The 22,496-nt window shown below is 39.0% G+C and overlaps 1 protein-coding gene across 4 annotated transcripts in view; it reads left to right on the top strand.

Moving 5' to 3' along the window:
* The window catches only part of FAM210A (family with sequence similarity 210 member A), a 30,342-nt gene extending 13,792 nt beyond the window's left edge, over window positions 1–16,550 (top strand). For 2 of the 4 annotated variants that reach the window (XM_023648205.2, XM_070220654.1), the window contains exons 2-5: window positions 3,156–3,214; window positions 4,999–5,500; window positions 10,399–10,510; window positions 14,157–16,550. In XM_023648205.2, coding sequence (XP_023503973.2) covers window positions 3,175–3,214; window positions 4,999–5,500; window positions 10,399–10,510; window positions 14,157–14,390 — 888 coding nt within the window. In that variant the 5' untranslated portion in view covers window positions 3,156–3,174 and the 3' untranslated portion in view covers window positions 14,391–16,550. The remainder of the gene's footprint in view (window positions 1–3,155; window positions 3,215–4,998; window positions 5,501–10,398; window positions 10,511–14,156) is intronic. The other 2 variants (XM_023648206.2, XM_023648207.2) reach the window with 1 other exon arrangement.
* Window positions 16,551–22,496: the final 5,946 nt, after the last annotated feature.

Consider the following 22,496-nt stretch of genomic DNA (forward strand, 5'->3'; position numbering starts at 1 on the left):
TTCAGTTAGATTTGTTTCTACTGACCTCTCTTCAGGCTCACTGATTCTGTCCTTGGCTGTGTTGAGTGTGAGTCGAGTCTGGCTTGGCCATGAGCCCATTGAAGGCCTTCTTCATTTCTGTTACGGTTTTTTATTTGGTAGATTCTTTCTTAGAATTTCGATTCTGCTTATATTGCATGTTGTTTACTTTTTTCCATTTGCACTTTTAATATACTAATCATAATTATTTTAAATTCCCTTTAAAAGACAATGTTAATTTTTGTCAGTCCCCAAAACTTCGCAAACTAAAGGTACTACCTTGATTTCAGAAGTCATTTGTTAGAGATAAATTGAGTCTTTTAAAAACTGACAAATTGTTGACATTCACTGAACTGAATTTTACTGAGCACCCACTAGATGCCAGGTTTTGCACTAGTCCCTGTAACTAGCAGGTATAAAGACAAACTTCTTGCCCTCCAGAAACAGAATCCACAGAGAAAAGAAAATTCCAATATCTGATAAATTTTCAGTGGAGTTTCTTATCCAGATTGTGAGATTCAGGGACTTCAGAAGGAATTAGTGCCTGTGTTGTGACTTACAGGAAAATGGCAATTAAATGAAGTAGGACGGTCATGTACAGAGAATTTGTCTACTTTGTGATTGTGTTTTCACAGTTAGAGCTTCTGTGGGTGTGCCCTGTGGGCTGCAGGAGGTGGGAGCAAACCAGAAGGTCCATTCCTCTCAGTCTTGCTTTAACCTGAGCAATTTTTGCTTTGTTTATGTTCTTTAGTGGACTTCCAAATAAGATTTTGTTTAACAGAAGAGTTTTTCAAATTCACACAATTGAGAACCAAATCTTGCTATTGCCAGTTGTTGTTTCAACTCTATATAACTTTTTGGTCAATGTCTTTTCATTTTTTATAAAAGAATGTAGTATAAATTCGTTAATTCCTTGTCCACTCACTTGGACAAGCAGTATTTCCAGTGCTGCCTGAATGTCTTAGGCTTCTAGGTTGTGAGGAATGCAAATGTGTTCATATAATCTTGAGCAGCTTGGGTTTGGTAAGGATCTAGAGGGAAGAAAGGAAATCTCGTGAACTAACTTATTTGGCTTTATGGAACTGGAATTTCAGGATATAGCTGCTGTAGAATCCCAACAGCACTCTAATATTTGTTTTCTCACTGGCATTTGTTCCAATCCATCCTACACTCCCCTCTGTTCCTTTAACTCAACTTCTCTTTTTTTGATTCCCACTGTGTCCTTATTGGTTTACTCTTGACCGCTGTCTTCACTCTCCTCCTCTCTGCGTCGTGACTACTACATGAGAGGCTCCTAACTTTCACATATGTGTTTTACTGCTTCCTCATGCCTGGTCTTGGGCCTGTCTCTAGGACACTGGGTATTATTGGATTGATTAGCTACAATTTCATAAACTAAGCTAAACTTCATGATTTTAAAAGTTTATTATTGAAATTACTGTGTTTCATTGGAAGAAATTCAAGATTAAGTTGTTCGTCACTGCAGTTCTGCATTTGTACCAGACATATTTTAGGGGTCTCTTAGTTCATAATTTCTTCATGTCCACTCATCGGTTTGTCCAGATGTAGCTGAGTTGAGCTGGGTAGGGTTTATGAGAAATGGCACCTCCATCATTGACCAATAACCAAAAACTTTTATCTTTAATTGAAAAGATGAGCAGACTAGTAAAAATCCAGAAATGGAAGCTGCCGGTGAGTTGAGACCGTTATACACAAGTACTGGCCATGAGACAAGATAATTCCTACTTTGCTTTGTTTTTTTTTGTTCCTGAAGCCTATCATTCTAGAATAGTTGTGATACTTACTGTACGTCCCCTCTGCTTTTACTTGCACTCATCTGGAGTGGGTTTGTTCTTTGAAATCTAGTGAGTGTTATTGTGTATGTCATCACTATTGTGATTGATTACCTTTGGAACTCTAGAGCTGCACTGTCAGATATTGTAGCCATTACCCACGTGTGGCCATTTAAATTTAAATTAATTTAATTTTGGTTTTCAGTTTAAAATTTAAGACTCATTTCTTGGGCCCTATGTTTCCTTAGGGAACTTTTACCATATATCTTGGTCTCCTGAAAATTGTCACTGTCTCTTTGTTCTAGAAGTGGCCTTCTAGCTTAGTGACCCAGCATGGGCCTGTGGTGAAACTAGGTTTGAATCCCAGCTGCTTTGCTCAACAGTTGATTGACATTGGGCAAGTTATTTTCTCTGTCCGTGCTTTGGTGTCCTCAGATACACAATAATGACAATAGTCCCTCCTTCATAGGGTTGTTATAAGGATAATATGAGTTAATACATGTAAAGTGTTTACAAAACACCTACCACATAGTGGGGGCTCAAAAACATCTTCCCATTATGATGATGGTGATGAATGATACCTTTGCCACTATGCTGCCTCTGGCACTGAAGCGATTTGCTGGACCTGGAGAGATGGCCCCCAAATTCATATTGTCGGATGGGACCTGGCTGCAGGAGATTCTGATTTATTAGGTCTAGGTGGACACCAGGAATCTGTATTTTCAGACCACCTCCACTCCTGTGCAGCGTCTCCAACCCCCTGTGATTCTGATATACAGCCAGGTTTGGATGACACTAGCCCAGAGATTTCTCAGGGAATAAAGGTAAATCTTAGCTCAAGAGGTAGTACAGAGATGACCCTTGAAAAAACCTGCTAAGTCAAAGAGGCCAATCACAAAAGACCACATACTGTGATTCCATTTGTATGAAATGTCTGGAATAGACGAATATAGAGAGATAGGAAGTAGACTAGTGGTTGCCTGGGGCTGGGAGGGTGAGGAGAATGGTGAGTGACTGCTAATGGATATGGGATTTCTTTTGGGGGTAATGAAAATGTTCTAAACTTAGGTTGTGGTGATGGTTGCACAACTGTGAATATACTAAAAACCATTGAATTCTACATCTTAAATGAATTAATTGTATAGTATGTGAATTACATCTCAATAAAGATGTTTTTAGAAACAGGCAATAAGAAGTGGAGAGGATAAAGATAGTTTTTAAAAATGGGAGGGTGTAGTTGGGGAAACCAGGGGAAAGGGTGCAAACTGGAAACTTAGAAAGATACCTTTTTTTAAAAAAAATCCTTTTTCTTTTATTCATATGCACGAACACATAATAATCCAGTGATCTGAAAGTTAGACTTATGGGAACTTCAACTTCTGGAAAACTGCCCTGTAAAGGAAGTAAGTTTAAAAGAAAAAAAGAAAGCCTTTTGCGTTCAGAAAACCCACCTGCACTAAAGCCATGGACAGGAATCATTCAAAGATAATGGCGCTAGAGAAAAGCCTCAGAATAAATCCAACCAAAGTAGAGACCAAAACTGTAAAGTAAAAGGTACAAAAGGAATTTTTTTTGTATGAAAAATGAAGCTGAACTTTATATTTGACAAATTTTAGTTTATAATTCCAACTGAGCTAATTCTTAGAATAAACAACCAATTGGTGATTTTTCCCCTTGACATACAAGTAGCATAGATTTATAGATAAAGATATAGATTGTAATAATATATCTTTTACTTAATGTCTGATTTTCACAGCAAATAGTAAGTCAGTTTTGTAAAAATAATTAAGGGCCTAATCATTTTTCTCTCTGGCCTTAGTCATTTAATATTTAAATCACTCTTTATTTGAAGCACCTGCCCGTATCCCTGTAGCTTTTCTCTTTGGTTGTTAACTGGTCTGATTTTCAGATTGTTACTTGTCATTGACTTTGCTTTTGATTATAGCAATCTCCAGTATCACTTTTAAAGGCTTCCTGGGAGCCTGTTTGTCTTGCAAGATTTGCAGTTTAAATTAACTTACTTGCATTGTGTTGTTGGATTATCTGTGAGACCCTGGTAGAAGCTGCTGTTAATGATTAATTAGGGAGGGTATGAGTCAAGGGATTCATTTTATAGGGGGACAATTCATTAGTGGATGTTTTTATATGGTGACAGTCAACTTTGTACTCAGATAATGTTCATGTAAAATGGAGTATCTGTATTTATCGGAGTGCTAATTTACTGGGGTGCTAACTCAAATCTTGTTGACTCTTATTTAGCATACAATTTAAAAAATAAGATTATTCTCAACATATTAGAAGTACTAAGAAACTGGTGGGAGGCAGGGTGGAGATTGGGGGTCAGGTGGCACTACTTGATGCCGAGGGAAGGAAACTGATTTGCTCTGTAGGAATGCATAATCTAATTGTCTTTTACCAGTAGGGAAATGTATGTCTAGAGAGGTAATTTGCTCAAAATAATACCACTTACCACTATTAACTCTAATGGTTCCATCTTATGCTTAAGTCTGTGTTCTTTTAAAATTATGTTCTACTGTCCTTCTGACAAAAAGTTTCAGATATCTGGAAAAGTCTCTCTCTCTTCTCACCAACCAATAATGTGTGATTTACAGGTTTATGTAATTTAGTCTAAAGGCATTATAGAATAAATGAATACTGATATCAACTATTCATCAGACCTTAACATTTGTAATAATAACTAACACTTACAAAAGCAGGTTTACATCAGAAATTTCCTGTAATTCGTGTAACAACCCTCTGAAGTAATCCTCATTTTACTAGTGGACTTGGGCTAGGAGTCTAAAAGGGAATTGCATGGAATTGTCCCCCAAACATTAGGGCCCAGGTCTTTTGCTTCCAGATCTTATGATTTTTTCCATTATGTTACACTGTTTCTTTGTAGAGTAGCAGAAGCCCTACAGACACCCCTTTTGTAGTAATACAGTAGCCTCAAAACACTACTCTCCATGCTGTTCGCTGGACTTGTTTACTATATCCTATTTAAATGATGTGTTTTAATGAAATTTTAAAATTGAGCTATGTTAGAACAGTATTCCTTAATATTAATTTCTGTGGATTTGGTAGTAATATCTGTCCTTTTACTTCCTAATAGTTAATGATTTATTTTTAGGGGGTTGGTTTAAAATGGAAATCTATACATAATCTAATTTTTTTTTTTTAAATCCAGTCTCTGTAGAAGCTGAAATCCATCAGTCACCATTCTTCAAAATGCAATGGAATGTATCAAGGACTGTACTCCAGGTGGCACATAGGACATGCACGGAACCACATAAAGCCGGTCTTTTTGGACACTGTCAAAACATAAAGGGACCATTACTTTTGTATAAAACTGAATCCAGAGTAGTTTTGGTACAGGGCCCTCAAACACAATGGCTGCACTTACCTGCTGCCCAGTGTGTTGCAAAGGAAAGGAAGCCATTTGATGCTCATCCACCTCAACCGGGGATCCTGCACCATAAACAGTGGGAACAAGATATTTTATCCAAGAGGGGTATATCATCCAATGCCACATCCCCCAAAAAGGAAGAACCTGATCCTTTACAAGACAAATCTATTAGTCTTTACCAACGATTTAAGAAAACATTTAGACAATATGGAAAAGTTTTGATTCCAGTGCACCTAATAACTTCTTGTGTTTGGTTTGGAACATTTTATTATGCAGCCATAAAGTAAGTTTTTGCTTGGTTGAGTACCTTTCCCTGTTTTACCAGAATGTTAATCTTAATTGTGCTAATGAAAGCCTTAAATAGTTTTTTAAATGCTTTGTCTTTAACTGATAGAGGGTGACTACTTTTCGTAGCTGTTTTTCATGTTATAGTAGTAATAGCTGACATACTGTGCACAGCAGGTATTATGCTAAATTTTTTAACTGTGTCTTCTCATTTGATCCTCAGCAGCCATGTGAAGCAGTAGTGCAGTCATTCCTATTTTATTGAGAAAACAGATTAAGCAAGAGTAAGTCAAAATAACTTACCTTTTCCCAAAATAACTCGGAGTCGGACTTCAAAGCCCATGCTCTTAATCACCGTGCTAATCTCCTAGCAACATTTAGGATGGCAGAGAAATAGTGTCAGATTTCAGAAACTTGACAGCACTGTGAGCTTACTTACATATTTCTTAAAGTATTCACAAAAGTCAAAAGATATCTATTATTTTGCCATGTGTATGATTTTGGTGGGAAATTAGTAAGATGTTTTTCCAAAGCCTGGTTAACGTCTGTGCTAGACACAAAAATGAGCAAATGGAAGACTGTTTTAATGTTACTCACGTCTGATAAATGTCAAGGTAAGGTCTGTTGTTCTGATTAGAAGTTAATTTGTTGTACACTTAAAAATTTGTTAAGATGGTATATCTCATGTTAGGTGTTCTTAAAACTTTTTTTAAAACGTTAATTTGGTGGGCCTAGCCTCAAGATATTGTAAAACATAGAATTTCTAAATTTCCCTTTCTTATTAAGTACTGTTGCTTTCTTTTAAGGTAAGTTGTCTTATTCACATTGTTTTAGAAGCAGGAGTACACTGAGAAATAGCTGCTCCGTGATTTCTGGTTTGTTTCCATTGCTAGCAGAGCCGAGTGCGTGCCTGCGCATGCCCGTTGCCTTGGAACTGCTGTGTGGGCTCTCCTTGTGGTGGTCTGGGCGTGACCGGCCGGGAGCTCGTTGTCCTGAGGCCATGAGAAGGCACATCGTAGACCACTTTGATGTCTTAGTAAACTCTCCCAGGGGCTTTAGAACTATTTTATACTTTCCAAAAGTTCACTGATTTTCAGTGGTTCACTTTGGGTATATTTAATGGTTTCATGTTAAGGTATTAATAAAATATGGTAGTTTCACATATAAAGCTCACTCCTTGGAAAAAGCTTATTATTTACTAAATTAAAAGATAATGGAATGGAGACTGTACTTATTCCTGGGAAATATGGGATTAGAGATGTTTCTTTACCAAGGTTCTGAAAGGATTTTTTACCTTGTGTAAATTGGTGCTGTTCTGTTTCTCTTCATATCTTTCTTTCTGTTATGTTCCTGTTATTCAGTTATATCCTCCTTCATTATGTATCATTATTTTCTTTCTCCAAGAATTGTTCCTTTCTTCGCACAAGGTCCTTGTATGTACACTTTATGGAATTATCTTTTTGTTTATTAATGATATTTTCCAGACATGTATAATATGTATAGAAGTCTTCAAAACTGTCCTTAGTTTTTTAACAGAGCATAAAATCGCATGCCATTTTGAATAAAAATCATTATAGACATTCAGTTCTTCTATTTAATTAATGACTTTCTACATATTAAATTTTCTTTTTTGAGGCATTGAGGATTTTTCTGATTCAGTATTGTGGGGGATGACATGAGTAATATTTGTTTCTTCTCCCTCCTTAGGTTGTCCTTAATAAGCATTGAACCTCCTGGCCTTAGAGGGAGAAATCTAAGTTTTTAATTCATTGAATATGAGATTCTCATTTGGACTATTAAAAAGAGTACTTTTGTTCCTTTCGCTTTTTCTTGCCTTCTTTAGTAAGAGTTCTATAACTAAAAAAACAGACTCCCACATAACCTACTGATATTAATTATATTTAAGATTTTTTCAGTGCTGTCTGGTACCTGAGGCAGTTGTGGTGACATTCTGCCATACCCTTGAAATGCATCTTTTTAGTTTTATCCTTCTCGTTCTGCGGAATGCTTGTGTGTAAACATGGTGGTAAGACTACCCACTTTAAAATCATATCCCTTATCCACTGCAACTTGCCTTTTCGCTGTTTGTCAGCATGGGAATTTGGGTGCCAGACCCATCACTGCTGTCCAGCTGTCACTACTGGTCCAGTTCTGTTATGGCATCACATAGCTAATTTATATTGTGCAGGTTGTGTTGCTTCCTAGAATAATCCTTGAAAGTTGATTTGTTCTAAGTGAAGATCTTATCACAAGTAATACTTAGAAAATTAGGATTTAGGATATTTTCGTATGGCAGTGTATCTTCTACTGTGAGGTGATTTTATTGGAAAATTGAATTGTATTAAATACAGATTTTCAATTCAACTGACAAGAAGCTGGCTTTATTTTATTTGGTTTTACCCGGAGAAAGTTCTCTCTTACTTGCTTGTTGCCTACTTACTATTAAAAGAAAGGGGAAAAAATAGTTTGTACCTTGAAGGATAGGCACTTGCCATCACACTGCATTGCTGCCCAGTGTTTGTTTTAGTCACTCTGACAACCAGCATTACTCCCCTTCTAGGCACTGTAGAGCAAACTGCCATTCTGTATTTAGTTAACTCAGCAGTAAAGATCACGCACTTTTGAAATACTTTATTTCAGGGAGATCTAAATTGTGCATGCTGATAGATTTTTATTTTAAACTAAGCTTTGTTGTCACTTCTGTCTGGCAAAAGCTTGCAGAGATCTTCTTCTAACCAGAAGTGCTCTGTTTGATCAAATGTAGCTCTGTGATGATAGTTTTTTCCCTACATTTAGCTGCCTCTTAGTTTGGGCCTCACGTTCCTAAAGTTACAGATCCACTGTGAGGCAAAATCTTGACTTATTTTTACTATACTTTATCTGGATTGTGGACATGCTTTTGCCCTTGTATGTTTCTACATCAGCTGAAACATCCACAAAGCTGGTGGTTTGTGAAGCACAGATTTCAGTCAGACTACAGGAACTTCAGAGTGAAAAGTGACAACAAGTGTCTGTTACTGTTTGAATCAGACCCTCATTAACGCTTCATATTTAGCAGTTCCAAAGAAAATGAAAGTTATTTTTATTTTTAAAAAAATCAATTCATCAAGTCAGTATTTTAGAAATAAGTGGAACCAGTTGCTTTATTTTACAAAGGGTACTTGTGCAAGTTGTCTGAGGTAATTATTGTTTGATCTTTATCATGGTTTGTTGTTGTTGATTAATGAAATAATATTGTATTGGTACTATAAAATATAATTAGCATGTTGTGGTGGCATGTTACCGTACACAGTGACTTGATTAGATCCATAGAATAGCTAAATCTTTGCAGTACAGAGTCTTGCTTTAATAGGATTCTGTTATCTAAGAAACCAGATTGGACTTGCAGTGGATTTTTTAGTTTAACTCTTTAAAGTTTCCTTCAGTTATCTGATTTTCTCTTGTTGTAGATGGTAGATAATTTCCTTGATGATGATCAGCCATATCTATTGAGAGTAGTTCCTGATTTCTTAGTATTGTAGTGAAATCAGAGAAGGGGACAACTTTTTCCCAATTAATCAAATTATTTTTTAATATAAAAAATAAATTAGGAGTTTACAACTACCATAATAATAATGGATCCAGGCAATTCCCTTAATTAGAAAGAGAAAGAGTACCTGTACAGTGGAGCAACCTGTGGACCCTGCCTTAACCAAGAGTCACAGTTACTCACACTGATGATGGAACAAACTGACATTATGTAGCCATGGTTGTGATGCACTGAGATGGAGACAGGATCAACTGTGCAGTTTTCCTGTTGAGAAATATTTAACCTGAATCTAATCATAAGGAAACAAGCAGATAAATCCAAATTGAGGGATATTCCACCATGCAACTGGCCTGGAAGCTTCAAAAGTACCAAACATCAAGAAAGACTTATGCCTTTCTCCTCAACAGAAAGTGTTGGGGAGCAATTCTAGAGAAAAGGAGACTAGAGACATGACAAGATAGTAATGAGGGACATACTGGGACAATTCAGGACATTTTAATATTAAATAGTATATGTATTATTGTATTAACTATGTCCTGTTTATATGTTAAATTTCCTGAATGTGATTATTATATTATGTTTATGTAGGTGCAGGGCAGAACAAGAGCCTTGTTTTGATTTAGGGGTGAAGGGTCACAATATCTGAAAAACTACAGACAGTGAGAGAGCGAGAAAGCCAGTGTAGCAAAATGTTGGTAATCAGGGAAACTAAAAGTAAGTTAGGGGTTAACAGCTCAGATTAGAGACATTCTCTGCCTTCTCTCGCTGCCTCTAAAAATGTGTTGCCATTTATCATAATTGCTTCTTTACTTGCCTTTTAAGTCTGATAATAGAATAGAAGCATCCTTTTAGAAAAATTAAAGTTTTCATCAAACCCATAGAGTCATTTATTCTTTGCGTAATAACACAATAAATGATATTATAATATCACTTGCTTTAACAATAACAATGTAGTGTGACATGTAGTTTTAGAGGTAAAAATCTTAGGCCTTCAAGTTTGAGTTGGAGCATTCTAGGGAAGTGGTGTTTGGTTGAGGAAACTAAGATCAGGTAAATGATTCTCATCTTTTTTTCCTCTTAGGTTACTTAAAGCTATTAATTTTGCTCTGATAAATGATTCTGTTTTTCTAAATATGTTAATCAGGTATGTCCATGTGCAGAAGCAAAGCAGAAGTTGTAAATAGTAAGATACAGGACGATATTGATGTTTTGTGTATATGTTGTTCTTTAGAGTGAAATTAAAGTGCTTGATAATGAAGAATCAACTTTTAAACAAAATTTGGTCTTGGTGTTTTTAGATAATCTTTTGAAAATATTTATCCCTAAAAGTTTGTATATATATAAATTACTTTCTGTTTCTTTCTTAGAGGAGTGAATGTCGTTCCTTTTCTAGAACTTATTGGGTTACCTGACAGCATAGTAAACATTCTGAAAAATTCTCAGAGTGGAAATGCACTAACAGCATATGCCTTGTTTAAGGTAGGTACTGTTATAAATAGATTGCACCTCACACTTAACTGATGACCTGCTTGGTTCCCCATAAAACTCCCTGTTAGCTTCCAGTAGTTATCTTTTGTAACTTAAAATATTGTATTTCGTCTCTTATATGTCTCATGACTAATGTAGAGTTAAAATTCTTAAGTGTAAATAAAATGATGGTTTAGGCAGAAGTGCCTTGAAAATAGGTAGATGATTCATAACCTGCTGTGATCAAATGTGAGACTTCTGAATTTCCAGGGTAGAAGTCATCTTTTTGACATTTCTCCTATTGATGGTATATTAATTTTCCTGTTCTGAGATCCACATGCCACCTGACTTGTTAGTGAAATTTAGCATTCATTTTACTGTTTATGATATAGTTCATCTTGTTAATTCATAAAATTGTTTTACCTGATAAACTTCAGGCTTAGTTGTTAGATGTTATGTTTCATTTTAGAAGTTCATAGTCTGTTGTCTGGCTTCAGACAGTGCCTTCTTTATAAATAGATGGTTTCTACACTTAAGGGTCTTTATTTTGGGAGAGGAGACTCATTGTAAATTGTGCTTCAGCCATATTAATCTCATTTTTCCCAATTGATAAATAATTATGAGCTTCCATGTAGTTTCATCCTAAGGAAGAAAAAACAACTAGAAAACGTTTGGAAACTAGATGTTATTTCATTTTTCTTCTGTTATGTAAAAATACTTACAATTATGGTTTTATAGTAGTACTCAAAGTAACATTGTTTTATTCTGTTGGCCTCATTAGACTCCTCTGAAATCTTGGGAGATTGCTTCCTTTATTATAATTTTGGCTAGAGGGCTAAAGCTTAATTGCTGAGTTTTTCAACATTAAAACTTATTAAATTCGTAAATTATCAAGTTTCTAGTTATTATGGGTGTAATTTAACCTTCGTAAATCAGACTATTATGGTGATGATTTCAACCATTTCCCTGTGTATAATTGCCCCATATCCCGTGCCCCCGTAACGTGTGGAGCTCTTGTAGTTCATATCACAGGGGCTGTGTTAGGTTTTTTTAATGTTTGTTTTCCTTACTTAATTATGCGCCTAGGACTTCAGAATCATGTCTTCATTTTCTTTGTATTTTCACTATGCCTGGTATTGTGCCTTGTAGGCAAATCAATGCTCAGTGCATGTTTATTGCATTGGAATTGAAACAGGAAGCTTTACCTGTAGGTAGATTAGTGTCAGCAGTGTTTGTTCCCTCTCACTGTCCCCCTGTGAGGTGGGAAATGTGGGGGGGGTCTCCTGGGTATTTTCTGTAACCTACAGTTTGTCAAGTAGAGCAACAAACACTGGGATTTATTGCTGCAATCAGGCAAAGCCCCAAAAAGAGGTGGCAAAGATGAGAGAAAAATAACCGGTGAGTATGACCTTGTGGCATTGGCTGGGGTGTGCTCGTTAACCCCCTTGCACTGTCCTTGAAAGGCGCCATTGTTGGAGTTGAAAAAAATTTGTTGAGGCCCTACTGTGTGCCAAGTGCTATTCTAGGTCTTGGGAGTACTGTAATTAAATCAAACAGTACAAAATCCTGCCCTCATGGAGCTTATATTCTAGTGGCTGGAGGCAGACAAAGACAGTAAAGTTAAAAAACAATACACACCCACACGAAGGAAAGTGCTAAGAAGAAAGAACAGACCAGTCACGGGGGGTATGTTTGCATCGTTGTTTTGTTTTGTTTCAGAGGAAAGATTGCAAGCAGGTGAGAGAGTTGCTTAGGCAGCTGTGTGGGAGAAGAGCATTCCAAGCAGGAGAAACCCAAGTGCAAGGTCCTAAAGCTGCAGGATAGCTGGAGTGTTTGAGGGAACAGCGAGGAGTGAGTGTGGCTGGAGTGAGTGAGCACGCAGATAGGCAACAGAGTGGCCAGATTGGGGTGACCTTCCAGGCCATTGTGAGCATTCTGGCTTTTGTTCTGAGGAGATGGAAAGACACTGGGCAGTTCTGAGCATCTGACTTGTATTTTAACAGAATCACTTTGGCTGCTGTACTGAGAACAGTCCAGAACAGGGCAACAGTAGACGCCCAGAGACCTGGCAGGAGGTTATCGCAGTGGTCTGGGTGAGAGCCAGCAGCGACTAGGACCAAGGTGGTGGCAGGAATGGCAGGAAGAAGTAGGTGGATTCTGGATATATTTTGAAGATGGAGCTGATGAGATTTTCTAATGGATTAAATGTGAATTATGTAGGAGAAAGGAGGAGGCAAAGCTGTCTTATAGTATGGTTTTTGGCCCAAGCAACTGAGGAAGAGAGTCAGCATTTTCTGAGGTGCAGACAACTTTGAGAGGAGCAGGCTTGGTGTGGGACCATTGAACATGAAGAGGTCAGTTTGAACAAATGGCATTTTGAGATTGTTTTAGACATGCAGGTGGAAATGAGTAGGTGGTTGTGTATACTGGAACTTAGGGGAAAAGCTCAGTCTGGAAATCTAAATTTAAGAATTCTCAGTGTATAGATGGCACTACAGACATGAAACTGGAGAGTACCGCCAAGGGAGTGAGGTAGGTGGAGAGGAGAAGGGGTCCAAGGGTTGAATACTGTCCCACCATCTTCGGAGGTAGCCAACCGGAGGAGGAATCAGCAAGGAGGACTGGAAAAGGGGCAGCCTGTGAGACAGAAGGAAACCAGGGAGGTGGGGTCTGGTGGCCAAGCCAAGGAAGCGCTCCCCTCCGAGGAGCAGAAAAAGCGGACTCAGATGGTTCTGTTGGCTCAGGGGCTTCCACGGCGACTGTGAGGAAAGCAGTTTTTGTGAAGAGTGGGCGGTGGGGGCGGCGTGGCGCTGCTGAAAACTTGGTTTGATAAATTCAGGAGAAAATGAGGAGGGCAATTGGAGATTGAGAGCACAGGCAGCTCTTTCAAAGGGTTTTTGGTGCATGGCACACCTACAGTTATGACTGAATTTTAAAACAAAAGCCTCAGAATGTGATGCAGCCTCTCTCTGCTTTTAGATTCTCTTTGTACCAGTTCATCTGCTGTTTAGTTTGGTCCCTAAATCTCTGGTTAGAGTTAAACCTGTGCAAATCTGCAACCTTGTACAGTTTTACCACTTTTTGGCCTCATAGACATTGCTGGTTGGGATTCTGGACCCAGGGTGGATTGTAATGAGAAAGTGGCATAAAGCCTGGAAAAGACAAAGGAATGAGATTTGGAAGTGAAACTAAATTCAGTGAAGAATAACCGCTTGGCCCATGCTTGCCTCTCACCATTTGAAGTGCTTTGTTTCCAGTTCAGCTCTGGGTATACAATGGCTGCAGGTCAGCAGCGTTTTTAAGGAATGGAAACGTGTGCCTTTGTTGTTGGTAGTGGTCGTGACCCCTTGTTCCGATTTCCTGGTGAACCTGCCTCGTCAAGGTGACTAACACTTGGTTACAGACTTCAGTGCCACAACTGCAAATATTCTGTAATCCTGGGTCAGTGTCTGAGTGACAGATATTTATAAGATGAGTTCACAGAGGAAGCATCCCTTGTTAGACAGGAAAACCATACGGGATGTAACTATATTAGCCTTGTGAAGCAGTAAAGTAATTTGTACTATTTGGTTATTACCAAGAATTTTAATTTCAAATCATTTCTGCTTGAGCCAATAGTTCTAATCAGGTGTTGATCTCCCTCTGCTGTTTTCTTCAGATCGCAACCCCTGCCCGGTATACGGTGACTTTGGGAGGAACCTCCTTCACTGTGAAGTATTTGCGCAGTCGTGGCTACATGTCGACACCGCCTCCTGTTAAGGACTATCTACAGGACAGGATGGAAGAGACAAAGGAGCTTCTCACAGAGAAAATGGAAGAAACGAAGGATAGACTCACTGAAAAATTACAAGAAACCAAAGAAAAAGTTTCTTTTAAGAAAAAAGTGGAATAGGGTGCCTTATATAACAGGTTATAGACAGTTCCTGCACTCTAACCCTTCGGAGACTGTGGACAAAGATACGTGGCTCCTGATTATTTTTTGGTTAGTTGCCTAAATATACCAGTTCTCTGAGGGTTAAAGAACTATGATACCTTTTTAACATTAAATATCACTAGAAAAATCAGTGTTTTTTGAAAAGAAAAAATGAACCCAGTATGAGAATTTCACATCAATAGCAGCATTAGGCAGTAGTTATGCTTTACGAGTCAGCGCTCTTACTCAGGGTCGGCAGAAGCAGAATCGTACTGTGCTTTGTTGCAGCTCTAATTTATGCAGATGAGGCCGTTGACACCTTGAGTAACTGAGGTGGCCCTCAGGAGGGTCTTCATCTTTATGTTATTCACTGAGGTTTTAACTATATTCAGTTCTCATTGTGGAGACAAACTGATCATCAAAACTACCTGTGAATAAGAGGATATTTAAGTCTTATGAGAAAAAACAATTACGTACCAGTTAAAATAGAGACTTTATATGAAGAAAGCTGAAAAAAGTGTAAACAAGATGTATTGGTTATATGTAAATGAAAAAATTGACCCTTTAAAAATGATTTTTACCTGAAGCTTGTCATAATCAAGATTTTTAAAGCAAATATATATGGCTATAGTACCTTTTCACTTAGAATATAAAACTCTACTGTGAATCATTTATGGCCTCTTCAACTAATCTTTCAGAGGAAAAGTGAAAATCATTATACCTTAAATTTGTTGTTGAAGTCAGACATTCTTGAGCAGCGACTCAGGCTTGTGGTTCTCGAGCAGACCCAGGTTTGGGAGGATGGAAAATGGCATCAGGCTGTCAGGGAGCTGACTCCCAAGGTCTTCCTTCCACAGTTAATGTTGATTTCCTTGTGGAGTAAATTTTTAAATTGTAGCTGCTGCTTTTTCCCTTATATTGAAACATCCTTGCTTGAGTGTTTTACTTGAACTTTTTCTATAGCAAAGCTATCTTAAATTATCTGCTTGCCATGAAATTCAGCCACTGTTGGGTACGAAAGTTGCCGTGATTGTGTGGGTGTGTTAAGGATGTGTGTGCCTTGTTTCCTTTTGCTCTAATTGCTTTGACTTCAATTCTAACCCTGAATAGGTGTTCAGAAGAGACAATGGACTCTTTCTAGGTTGTCGTTCTTGCGAGTGATCTGATAAAGCAGGAGAATGTCAGAGGGTCTGCCAGCAACAGTTCTGCAGGACTTTTCTATTGAATACTTAGTTTGGTCAAATTTAGAGACTACTTTAAAGGGAAAAAATGTTTACGATTGGTACATCTGCGACACGTCTAGTCATTACATTGTAACACTGTGGGTAGAATCTTTCTTGTCTTTTTGGATGTGGGGCAGAGCAGGGAGGTGACAGCTGCTGCTGTGCCACATGCAGTCTTTATCGGGCAGAATGGTTTGTCTCCTGATACAGAGTTGAAATCACAGTGTGATTTCAAGTTGACAGCACATTCTCAAATCTAAAACATCTTACATGTTTTAGCTTATTAAATAATTCACATTTTTGCAGATATTAAATGCCAAGATATTAATAAATTTCTTGTTAATTTCTTTTTTTTTGACCAACTTGAGAGTATGCCTATGTTGTAAAATCTTGTGTTATGTAGAACTCTTTCTTCTAAAACAGTTTCCTTTTACTTTTCATATTGCACAGAACATATTTTCCAATGGGGATAAATTGTGAGTTCTTAGAAGTACTAATAATCCTGAGACTAAGATTTGCTTTTCCTGAGTATCTGCCGTTTGTTCAGTCCCTTTGAGTTTTGTTGCCATTCAGTTTCATAATTGTGTTGTGTTACCAGTTATGGAAAGTGAGATGCTGATGAGTGCTTTGAAATTCTCTAGTAAAAAATTCTCTGAAGATGTGAGAAGTTTCTTTTGTCTTTATTTGGCATCAGGAACATTTCTATCATGTCAAATGCTGTTGCCTAGCATATTGCTAACCTGGTCCTTAAGGCAAGCTGCAAATTGCTTAAAAGAGGACATCTATAATATATTATTTGGAATATTAATAGCAGGCTAACAGAATATTTTAATGTGTATCAAGTTAAATTATCAAGAGATGTATATATAGTAAATACAGTTTGCTATATATAATAAACTGTTTCATTTACAGTAAACCTTATGCTTTGGATTGATTCACCCGTAACTTCTGTGGGCCGTGGGGCAGGCAGCCCACGTCTCATTGTAGGTCTGCATTTCAGTAAGATGTGTTGACAGGGTGAAGGGGCAGCTGTGACTGAGATTTAACCTATATGAAATGGATGAAAAGGGTTTACTCAGGAAATTAACAATTAAATAAAAAGATAGATTAGGTAAGAGACTTAGATTATTCAAGAATAATAGCAAAACCAACCTTTTTAAAAAAGTACCAAAAAATGTCTTTTACTGAAACAACTTTTTGCATACAAGAGATTGCTGTTTACAGATTTCAACAAAGGAGGAAAAGAATGCATATTTTGAGATTATCTTCCTCCCCCTAGTGAAAACAATAAAATTATGCCTTCAAATATAATCCTCAGTTTATTCGTTGTTATAGAATCTGCCCCCATTTATTTACAAATGAAAGGTAGTACTGTGGTCTTTTATGCTCCAGGATGAAATGGAGCTGTTGGCTATCTTATTTCAATAATTTTAGAAGATAATTCCAGAAATCTTAAAAATCTTAACAGTTTGAGTAGAAGAGGTATTTGAGGAAAAGAAACAAGTTGTGCATTACACATCTAGTTTTTCCTTTCTTCTTTGCACGGGGTTCAGTCCATTTTCAGGATTTCTTAACCAGTTCAATCACTGTAAACAAGGCCACTGTAGAAGATGGTGATGAAGCGGACAGGAGGTTATTTTAGCAAACGATGCAGAAAATGCGTCTTTCCTAATATTTTGAAAAGATATCACTTCTATAAAATCTATTTGTGAGATAAACATTTCTGAATTACTTAAGGATTCTTTCTGAAAAGTACTTTGCTTGGTAATGTAGACATATTTCTTCTGTTGGCTACAGTTCAGTTTTTGAAATGGAGACCTTCATTTATTTCAGATTTTCAAAATTGAGTCCCCATAAGAAAGGCCTAATCTAAAATAGAGTAAATGTTACCAAAGTTGATTTGAAGTATTTTTCAGTATTAAAAGCTTACTACGTAATTGACTGTCCATGCCGTGTGGTCTACAGGGCATCAAAGCGTCCTGGCCTAGCTGCCGAAGTAGCACACGAGTGTTCAGATAGCACGGTGTGGGCCCCTCTGCCGCCTTGGAATTTAACAGCTGAACTAGAAACTCTGTAGAACCAGAGGTGGGTACTTGTAATTTTTCATTCTGCATATATGAACTTTGTTTGGTCTCTATTAGTCCATCTGTATGTTATGTAGTATCAGGTTAGTATTAAATGGGATTTCAAAAGAGTCTGCCTCATGTACCTGAAGGTACAATAGAGTCAAGACTTCATTCTTCTTCCTTAAAGACTTGAATGGTCTAGGTGACCCACTCCTCCCAGAATTTATCTTCAGCCGTGAGTTTTAGCCTTGATTCTTAGAAGATCTTTCTCCTGCACTTGGAGCTTGTAACTTGTATTTGAGAAATGCTGAGTCAGACCAATTGGATATATTTTTCCTCCTCTTTTTCCTTTGTGACTTCTGTGTCGAGTTGGTTCATGTCAGCCAGTCAAAACAACCATTTGATTGTCTTGCTTCTTCAGGGTGAGGCTTTGAAAATCAAGCTGTATTCTTCCCTGTGCATCAGTGACAGTCACCCACAGTAATAATCACAGATCATAATTATCTTGTGGCAATTATCTGGCTATTTTAATAAGAATGATCTTCTTAGTAGAAAGAATGCATCTTGATTTCAGAAACCTTCAGGGCAGAATCTAACATTCTAACATTAAAACTATTCTTTATTCTGATGACTTAATTGGACAGTCAGTGTGGGGAAGTACACCAGCAGCCCCAGAGTCATCCTCAGAACACGGGGCTTTTCTTCGCAGATCAGAGTGCTCGTGGAGAGTAAGGAGAGAGAGAAAGCAATTTCCACATTTTTGTTTTCCCTGGGACAACGTGGTCCATGAGAGCGGAACTCATAGGATAGTGAGATGTTCTGCATGCTGCCATTCTTCCTGAAAGTGAGGATTGCATAGAACATTTCTTCCCTCTCCCTCCCTTTGTCCTCCTTTTTCTGTTTTGAACTTTGACCAATTTAAATGTTAGAAAACTCGCTTTCAAGTGAGAAAGGAAAAGGCATGCTTGCACATGAGCAGCCTCACCTTCCAGGGCGTGGCCTGCCAGTCCTCCGTCTCCATCTCTGGGGGCAGATCCACATGGCCCTTGCTCAGTCAGAGGGGGACCGTCAAATACCTTTTACTCCATTGTGAGAATCCATAAAGGTTACTCTAAGCACGTGACATAGGAAATAAGGGCAATTCTGTATCTTCCCTTATGTCAATTAGTTGTTTTAACTCCTTAAATCTAAATTAGATTTTTTTTTTTAAAGAACTCATAGCATTTTCTCTATATACACAAATATTTCAGCTGTTTCCTTCTATGCGCTTCTAAGTGCTAGAACTGAGGGATTCTCTAATGATTGAAGCATATGTTTTATTGAATTTGAGTCAGTATTTTCTTTGGACAACTTTATATGGTGACTTAATTGTCACTGTCATTTTACTTCTCTAAGAACAGTGGCTACTTTGATCCTCTCTTATGCTAAGGGTGCCAAAAGCGAGGTGTGTGAAGTCGTCACACACGCCCTGGCCGCCCTCAGCCGTGTCTGAGATAGAGTCACGGGCTCAGTCGCCATGGTCCTCCATCAGCATGCACTTTTTATTCCCCTAGTGAGGAAGATGCAGGATATGGTGGGTTGTAATTTGCATTTCTCACTTCTTTTGGTTGAGGAAAAAAAGACAAGTCTTAGTTTTCCCAAAAAGTTGGAAATATTATCACGTTTGTCCACAAAAACCTCAACTTTTGTTGAGAAGTCTAAACCATTTAATAACTGCATTATTTTGGAAGCATTTTAAATTAATAGTTTTCTGAGTCAAAAACCCCAGGCTTATAGAGAATTTTTATAGAATTTTGCCTTTAGTCTGTCACTTTAGAACGTTGAGGCCAATAATTTTCATTGAAGAAAGAAAGAGGCCCAGGAGAGCTGGGTCTGAAGTTGGGATCTCAGCCTCCAGGTGGGTATTGTTCCTCATGCCAGCCATTGAGATAGTCGGTCCATGCTTTGGGACTTTTGAAATTCCTTGTGTGTTTGAGCTAAAGCCTATTTATTAATGTTTCTACCCTCTCTTCTTCTGCTAGTGCCTTCCACCTTCTTTCAGCTTTTAATTTCATAATTTTTCTTTAATTCTTTTAGACTCTTACCATTTGCATCTCTTTCTTTAGAGGGCTGGAAAGGGAGAGAGCGGCTGTTCTGTCTCTTGTTGATGGTTACAGAAAGGAAACGTTCGTTCGTGTCTTGTGCTCCAGCTTCGTTTTCCTCTCAGATTGTGTGAGGGGAAGGTTTGCCGCTGGCCAGTTCAGTTCTGGCATCTTGTGACTATCTAGGTTGACCTTGGCAATGCAGTTAGGAGCTATTTTCAAACACCTAAATCCACACTTGAGAGCAAGTAATCAAAACTTTGGTGATGAGATGTAGTCTTTATACATCTGTACATGTTTAATCTATCATATATCCAAAGAGGATTTGACCTCAGGAAATACCCCAGTGCCCTCTTGGTAAGAAAAAGTGAGTTTGTTTTTTCCTCTTGCCCCTGTGTGCAGGTCATGCTGGGGGGCATGATGTCTAGTCTGTGTTTGTGGCATACTTGGAGCCAGCTCAGGTTGGAATTTTCCGTTTACTTGGGGCCAATCATTGAAACATCTGAAGTGATCAGAAGCTGGCATTTGTGGAAAGTTTTAGCACTAAGAAGTTCAGTATATCCCTGATTAAGAACTATTAGGTTTCACCAAAGGACAGAGCTTGGCCTCTGAAGCCCATGAAAATGACCAGCCGTATACCTTGGCTCTTCATACCCGTGTGCGCAGCTCTGTGATCATGAAGTATTGCAGAGAAACCTGTGTTCTCAGTGTCAGCCTGCCAGGCCCTTTGCTCTGTGCAGGGAGACTGTCTCTTCTGGACCCAATAGGCTAAAACTTGCCGGCTGCATTTGCCTTGTGTCCCTCACCACTCGCGTGTGGGCAGCATGCGTGCATGTGGAACAGCTGAACAGCAAGAGGGGAAGCAGCAGATTGCTGCCGTCGTGGCAGTGGCCCTCTGTCTGCGTGCAGAGGGTGCCTGGCTCGTAGCTTCCAGCCTCTCCGGGGCTCTACTTTAGCTGTGCTGAGTGGAGACACTGAGAGGGAAGCCGCGCAGATGGTGAAAGATGTGTCAGAGTGAGCCGGAGAACACTTGCTTTCCTCTGAGGTTTAAAGAAGGTTGATGGGAAGGCGAAAGGCTGAGTGCTTGTGGGTAGTATTCCAGAAGGCAGCAAGGCGCCCATGTCAGCAAAGAGAAACGAGGAACATGGCCTGGGCTCTGGATGCAAAAAGGCAGAGGTGCCTAAGTGCAGAGCCCGGCCCCTTGAGCCTGAGGCCCATCCCGGGTCTACTTCAGGCCTAACCTGGGAAGTGGAGGGGAGCTGATGACAGTGCTCAGGGCAGCGTTAGCTACCCCCCAACCCCTTCACGGAAGGAAAACCAGAGAAGGGAAAAAATGGGTGGGAGAGGTGACAAGCAGGGAAATTGTTGTTTTTTTTTTTAACTATTTTCCCTTTAGATTTTCACATTTTATTACTGAGGCCATAAGACTCGTCCTCCCCCACAGTGTGGTTCATTAGCCAAAAATACCTGTATCCCCCTAGAATGATGGGGAAAGAAACAGACGTCGTTTACTTAAAACCTGTGGGGAGGAGGTGTCATCTGTCCCTGGCGTTGACTGCTCCCCGATGTGGTCTGATTGCTGGAGCACCATGTCAGTGCTGCGTCCTTCACTGGCACGACCCTGCAGCAGCTGGTGCAGACAGCATTCCAGGGCAGAGTGCTGTGTACAAATCTGTAGTAATTGGGCAAAATGTTTTTAAAATTAAATCTAGAAGATGAAAGTCACAGTAGTCGCAGCTCCCTTTGTTGAGGGCCCTGCGTGGCGAGCACACTCTCTCCCTCAGTGTTCCCATCCGTGTTCCTGCTGTACAGGTGACACTGAGAGACAACCACTCAGGCCTGTAGGCTCGAAAGCCTGTGCTGCCCTTTAAGGTAAGTCGGGAATCTCAGAGACGTGGGGCAAAGGCCAAATCACCTGAGTCCCAGGCCAAAGTCGGGAGTGACAGACGGAGCCACCACTTAGGCAGCAGCTCAGGTTGGAGAAGAGGTGAGGGGTGGGGTCGCCTGCTGGCCGCCACGGGAGAGAAGGATGTGTGTGCTTTGGCTTCAGAGCTCGTGTCCTCTGTTGGCTAGTGCGGGTTGTAACACATTTTGTGCTTACAGATGCCTGGTGACAGTAGCGACAGTACAACTCTAGGAATGCAAATAGCTTTGTAAACAGGTCAAGTTACACAGAAGCTACTATATACAACTGTTTGTAAATATACATAAATGCTTACTGGGGAGGCCGTTTGAAAGTCTGCACTTTAGTCACAACCATGCTATGTTCAAATGATTAAAACTGTAGCTTTTGCACTTCTAATTTTTTTAAAAAGTGAGAGTGTAAAGTGGGTGAATGAGGTTTGCATTATTAGGGCAAAAGCCAAAGTCTAGACAGAAACATGGCATTAAAACAAAGAACTTTGCAAATGCAAAGTTTTTACTTTATGGCTGCTGTTTCAAAATGTGCATTTTAATTACAATCCATTTAAAGCAAACAGATCAAAACAGCATAATGAAAGAAATCTAATTATGATGTTCTGAGTAACAGACTCATTATAAGCTGTTGTATGCAAGTATCATCACAGAGAGTCAGAAATACAGTCTTTTGTTCCAGCGCTCACTGTATGGGATCTCTGGAAGATTCTGGAGCAACTTCGAAGCCTGCCCTGCATTTCTGAATGTTCCCCTGAGGGTGCAGGGAGACGGCATTGATGCGGGCGATTCCTAGTTGAT

Source organism: Equus caballus, chromosome 8 (assembly GCF_041296265.1).
Source record: "Equus caballus isolate H_3958 breed thoroughbred chromosome 8, TB-T2T, whole genome shotgun sequence".
Classification (NCBI taxonomy): domain Eukaryota; kingdom Metazoa; phylum Chordata; class Mammalia; order Perissodactyla; family Equidae; genus Equus; species Equus caballus.